The sequence below is a fragment of the Phlebotomus argentipes genome, unplaced genomic scaffold, assembly GCF_947086385.1.
Source record: "Phlebotomus argentipes unplaced genomic scaffold, Phlebotomus argentipes genome assembly contig_5, whole genome shotgun sequence".
Classification (NCBI taxonomy): Eukaryota; Metazoa; Arthropoda; class Insecta; order Diptera; family Psychodidae; genus Phlebotomus; species Phlebotomus argentipes.
The window spans coordinates 5,876,989-5,883,074 of record NW_026776165.1 but is presented as its reverse complement, the minus strand read 5'-3'; the positions used below and the strand labels follow the sequence as shown (position 1 = coordinate 5,883,074).

The 6,086-nt window shown below is 44.5% G+C and overlaps 1 protein-coding gene across 1 annotated transcript; it reads left to right on the top strand.

The window, feature by feature from the left end:
- The first annotated feature begins 1,648 nt into the window (after nt 1–1,648).
- LOC132255556 (angiotensin-converting enzyme-like) lies at nt 1,649–4,657 on the top strand. The gene is made up of 3 exons (XM_059751643.1): nt 1,649–1,972; nt 2,929–3,880; nt 3,944–4,657. Exons 1-3 carry the CDS (start codon nt 1,724–1,726, stop codon nt 4,615–4,617), a joined length of 1,875 nt encoding a protein of 624 aa, XP_059607626.1. The 5' UTR covers nt 1,649–1,723; the 3' UTR covers nt 4,618–4,657.
- Nucleotides 4,658–6,086: the final 1,429 nt, after the last annotated feature.

Here is a 6,086-nt window from a genome sequence, read left to right as displayed (position 1 = left end):
TAACACAAAATTGATGATTTTGAGATTTTTTTTAACCACCCAGAATCTATTTTGAATTAATCACATAACCTAGAAAAATAATAAAATTGATTTTTTCTAAGAAAAAAGCCTCAATTTGGTGAAACAGAATCTCTTGCAAAACAAAGAAATTTGAAATATTTTGCCACTTTTTATTCTTTACACTTTCACAAAAGCTGTACACCACTTTTGATCATAATATCTCCCCCTTGTAAAAAGCCATATAAGTCATTTTCCAATGAAAACCACCGTATTTAATTCCTCTTCAGAAGCAGTGAGAAATTCACAAACTAAAGCTCCTCCTCGTTGCCTCCTTGAGGAAATTGGACCGTGTCAGATGTCACTGGAGGCAGACTCGAGGCCCATGATTGTCTGCAATTATTGCCCCTCGCCGTGGATGTAATTGGCGGCAGGCGGGCGTGTGCGGCGTGTGTGCAGAATGAGGCTGCCTCGGGGGGCCTCCATAGGCGGTTGTGATGATAAAATAATGCAGGAAAAACGGCTCCAACCGTGCGTCTCAATCACTGGATGCTTGATTATTTTGCTGTTCCCTTCAGAATTCCACAGTCACATACGACACGTGTCATACGTGAAATTGACGTGATGTGTGAATTTATGTGGAGTGACTACGGAATTAGTTGCGTTCAGCGTAATATCTCGGGGCGGCGCATTTCATCGCCAATAAACGATTTCTCAACATTGAGCGCGCTGAAAAGCTTGGATTACAAAGCTCCAGAGATTTGTGGTGGCGTCCTTGAACTTGATCGTTGATCGGAGAGAATCTCCAAGAACTTGTTCAATAAATAGACAATATAATTAGCAGGTGAGTGGCCGAGACGCGGTGTTTTTCCTCCGCTGATAGCGCCAAGACGTGTTCGGTATCAAGAACATAAATAAAGGCGCACAAGTGGAGAGTGTCAAAAATCTCGTCATGCAGAGGAGCAGGTCCATTTATTATGGCTTATGGAATGGTAATTAGTGAGAAAAAGTGCAAATAAATGCTTATTCAATGTGTTGACTTGGGTGAAGATTAAATTGTCTGTGTTGATTTGTTGATAAAGTCACCAAAAGTGTAAAGGCATTGCACAATTTGGCACACTTTCAATGAAAAATATATCGCTCAGTGGCGTATTTTGTCCAAAAGTTGGTTTTTCGCACGTTGAAGAAATTATTTTAACCAATTATTGGCGCCTCACTATTTGATCTTTCTATGGATAAAGAAATTTCTCATGGAATTTTACTATTTCTCATCCGCTCTATTCCAGTTGAATCTCAAATTTGGTACTTTTCCGCCAAATCTCTTATCACAGCTTTGCGTGATTTATTTGTAAGACACTCCGCACTTTGGTGATCTTTCGACTCACGCGATCGCATAATTAAACACTGCAATCTGAAGTTTCAACGATTACACATTTCTCGCAGTGCAGCGGCTTCAATGTGTTAATTGTTAATATTTTTCACTCTCAGCTTAGCCACACAAACATTGATTGCCGGCAATTCTCTGGCATTGCTGATGATTTTGCCGGTTTCCACCACACACAACAAAGTGACCATCGCCGATCAACACACAGAAGTCAAACGAGATCTGGCGATACGGTATAAAAGTCGCCAGCCCAACAGTTTCTCCCCTCAGTGTCGATCATCGGTTTCAGTGTGTCGGCTCTGTTTGTGAATCTGTGATCTTCTAGCCTTGCGGAGAGACATCATGAGGATCGCCGTGATCCTGCTGTTGGGCGCCTTGGCGATCGCCAGTGGCGCCGTGCTGAAGAAGAGCGGCGAGACGCCCGAGGAGGAGGAGATCAGAGCTGATCAGCGCCTCAAGGAGATCAATCAGGAGCTGGCCAGGAGGAAGAACATCAACACAGTGGCTGCCTGGGCTTATGCATCCAACATCACCGATGACAATCTCAAGAGCATGAACGAAGTGTCGGTGGAAACGGCCAAATATCTCAAGGTGAGTTGTGAAAATGCTGGGAAAAAATTCGATTTTGCGGCTTTGTTGAACATGCTCAAGGAAGGGTTATCACTATAGTAATGAGCAATTTCACTCTTTCATTGTTCACTGCGGTTACAAATTGTGTAAATTAACCGTTTTCGATTTGCTTCTGTATGAAAAGTTAATTTAATTCACAGTTTAGAGACGCAAACGATCGCCATAAAATGATATTAACAAGTTATTATAACGATCGTGCGAGTTTATATAAAAAAAAGAAGGAGAGTGCAGCAATACTTTGGCTAGTCATGTGACAAAATTCTGCAAAGTAGAATCAATTTTGAAGGTGAAAAAGGTGATCTTCTCTGCGAAAATCGCAATGTGAATGTTAATAAAAGCAATTAATTTTTTTTATTGATAAAATATCACTTTTCTAACCCCATAAATTCCATTTCTCGATGACAATCACGCGAGAGAAACTTTACATTCTATATATTTACTCTTTTTATATCTCTGGGTTATTCGCCAATTAAGAGAAAATATATATTTCTTATTTTAATGTGGGAATGACTGTAAAAGACACTCAGGCAGAATGCAATTGAATTTCAATGCATTACCTTCGAAATTGCCTCTGGAAGTGCGCGATTTTGAGATTGAACTACACGGAAAATCGCTCAATGATTTTCATCAATATTCAATTTGGATTCGTGACAATGAACTTGCGTCAATGGCGTGATTAAATACCACCTTAGAATAGTCAATTTGGAAAAGAATGAATGAACTTCAAGCACATTTTGGGATGTTTTGTTATCATCGCTTTGCCACATGAATTCTTAATTCATGCAGAAACAATTTTTTTTTTCAAAGTCACAATTTTTTATTGATTCTGTGTAGATTCTTATCGTGATTTAGAGGTCTGAGTATCAGAAATAGTGTTGAAACAACAATTATTTTTCTTTACATTTCCCGTGTTTTAGGAACTCGCGTCGGAGTTGAAGGAGTTCCGCGTGAAGGACTTCAAGAGTGAGGATCTCAAGAGGCAGATCAAGAAGCTGTCCAAGCTGGGCTACAGCGCCTTGTCATCGGAGAAGTACAAGGAGATCCTGGACGCAATCACTGCGATGGAGTCGAACTACGCAAAGGTGAAGCTGTGCTCGTACAAGGATCCCAAGAAGTGCGATCTCTCGCTGGAGCCTGAGATCACGGAGATCCTGATCAAGAGCAGAGATCCCGAGGAGCTGAAGTACTATTGGAAGCAGTGGTATGACAAGGCTGGCACTCCGACTCGGGAGAACTTCAACAAGTACATCGAGCTGAGCAAAGAGGCGGCCAAGTTGGACGGATTCCAGTCAAGCGCCGAGTCTTGGTTGGACGAGTACGAGGATGAGACGTTCGAGGAGCAGTTGGAGAGCATCTTCCAGCAGATCAGACCACTGTACGAGCAGCTGCACGCCTACGTGAGATTTAAGCTGAGGGAGAAGTATGGAGGCGAAGAGGTGCCGGAAAAGGGACCAATTCCCATGCATCTGCTGGGCAATATGTGGGGCCAGACGTGGGGTGAGGTGGCCAGCATCCTGGTGCCCTTCCCGGACAAGAAGATCCTGGACGTGACGGAGGAGATGGTGAAGCAGGGCTACACGCCCACTTCCATGTTCCAGAAGGGCGACGAGTTCTTCCAGAGCCTCAATATGACAAAGCTGCCGGACAGTTTCTGGAAGAACAGCATCTTGGAGAAGCCCGAAGACGGCCGGGAGTTAGTGTGCCACGCCAGCGCCTGGGATTTCTACGACCAGGACGACGTGAGGATCAAGCAGTGCACTCGCGTGACAATGGATCAGTTCTTCACGGCGCATCACGAATTGGGCCACATTCAGTACTATCTTCAGTACCAGCATTTGCCCACTGTCTACAGAGAGGGCGCCAATCCAGGTGAGACCATGAAATTGCTTTATTGTTCAGAACTGGGATCAGGGTTTGCGTGATTCCTTGCAGGATTCCACGAGGCCGTTGGCGACGTCTTGTCGCTCTCAGTCTCCTCGCCCAAGCATCTGGAGAAGGTCGGTCTGCTGAAGGACTTCAAGTTCGACGAGGAGGCGCAGATCAATCAAATGCTGAATCTCGCCCTGGACAAGATGGCCTTCCTGCCGTTCGCCTACACCATTGACAAGTACCGCTGGGGCGTCTTCCGCGGCGAGATCCAACCGTCCGACTACAACTGCAAGTTCTGGGAGCTGCGCTCGCAATACGGCGGAATTGAGCCGCCCGTGACACGATCAGAGAGTGACTTCGATCCGCCGGCCAAGTATCACGTGTCGGCCGATGTGGAGTACCTGCGCTATCTCGTCTCCTTCATCATCCAGTTCCAGTTTCACCAGGCGGTGTGCGAGAAGGCGGGCCAGTTCGTGCCCAATGATCCCGAGAAGACTCTCCTGAACTGCGACATCTACCAGAGCACCGCGGCGGGCAATGCCTTCAAGGAGATGCTGCAGTTGGGCTCGTCGAAGCCCTGGCCAGATGCAATGGAACTCCTCACCGGACAGCGCAAGATGGACGCCTCGGCGCTGATTGAGTACTTCAGGCCGCTCAGCGAGTGGCTGCAGAAGAAGAATAAGGAATTGGGAGCCTATGTGGGATGGGAGAAGTCCACAAAGTGTGTGAAAAACTAAAGCGACAGATTTTCCAATAAAAAACCATCCATGATTTCAATTCAAACTGCTTTTTTGCCATCGTCAGATGAAAAGTGCCGGATTATTTTGGTAGTGTTCATTGAAAAATCGAGCTTTGACATTAATAATTCCCACAAATAGTCCTGTTTGTGGGGCAAAAAGGATGCATTTCCGCATGAATAATTTGAAAAATGCATTAACTCTAAATGCATGCAATTAGGTGATATTTAGGGAAGTATTTTATCATTAACAGCAGGTTGAGCATGATATTTACTACGCCACTGATTGGCACTGAGTTCAAATGGGACGTAAAAGATCAGCCCAAAGCGACCCTTTAGTCCTTCATGGTCACATCTACAATTCAGGAGCTCCTCGTTGACTTTGAAGAGACACGGGAACACCTGTCCCCAACCCATAAACGCTCACAGACCCTCGTTTTGTCTCTCCCACCGCACGAAGAAAGGCCACAAAGGGCTCAAAATCGATAAATGTAAATTCGAGGGGCTTTTTTATTAAGTTTGTGTGAGATATAAATTGAGATTTACAGTGGGTGCCTCGCATTTTCGTTGTTGCCCGAGCAATTTATGTATGGCGACCGTCCTTTTGGCGTGGCATGGGGACGGCGATCCAGTGAAGGAGGCCGAAATTGGCCGGCTGATGGGGGGGAAAAAAGCTTCCAGGGCGAGACGGTAAATTGAGGCGAAAGAGTGACATCATGTGTGGGTGGCCGAGGGACAATTTATTTGACGCGGAAGTTGGGCTAAAATGGCTTCTCCCAACATCGGGAGTTGATGGGGAAAATTGAATTTTTTGCTCCAAAATTACCGGTGGACTTTGAAGATTTTTTACAGCATAAAACACTCTTAACTTTCTATTCCCATGCCAATTAATTTAATTTTTTTTTGGATGTAGAAAATTTTGCATTGTCAAAATGCCAAAACCCCGAAAAACCATAGAATTCATCGCATGTTTCGCGATGTTATTTGCGGAATGAAAATGATTGTGAGAGAGAAAAAGTGTGAAATAATGAAGTGCATGACTTTGATATACATTTGCATTCCAGCATGGAGAAAAGTGTAGAATTGTCGGTTTGGGATATTCAGCATTTATTGCAAATAAATTGGGCAAATTACAATTATTGGCTTTTGCATTTACTCAACCGCACTGAATTATTTTGTCATGGGCAATTTGGCGAAAACTAATTAAATTTCGCCCAAAATGTAACACCTATGCAAATGCATCGATAATTGTGGGCAAGAGTAGCGAAAATGGGCGCAAAAATATTCTCTCTCTCTGTGGCTCTGACTTTGACCATTTCCGCGCGCGCGGAATCATACGTCAAAGTGACAGGAGACTTAACGACCTGACCAGAGTCGTTCAATCAAGGAGGTCTGAATTTATCCTGCGGCTGGCGGACCTCACATCGGGATAAATTCACGTGGTTGGCGAACACTAAAGCACTCATTTTT

Excerpts from the sequence above, each read along its gene's own strand:
- LOC132255556 (XM_059751643.1), top strand. The coding sequence starts at position 1,724 with ATGAGGATCGCCGTGATCCTGCTGTTGGGCGCCTTGGCGATCGCCAGT. Across the intron at positions 1,973-2,928 it reads AAACGGCCAAATATCTCAAG|GAACTCGCGTCGGAGTTGAA; the intron begins GTGAGTTGTGAA and ends CCCGTGTTTTAG. Across the intron at positions 3,881-3,943 it reads CAGAGAGGGCGCCAATCCAG|GATTCCACGAGGCCGTTGGC; the intron begins GTGAGACCATGA and ends GATTCCTTGCAG.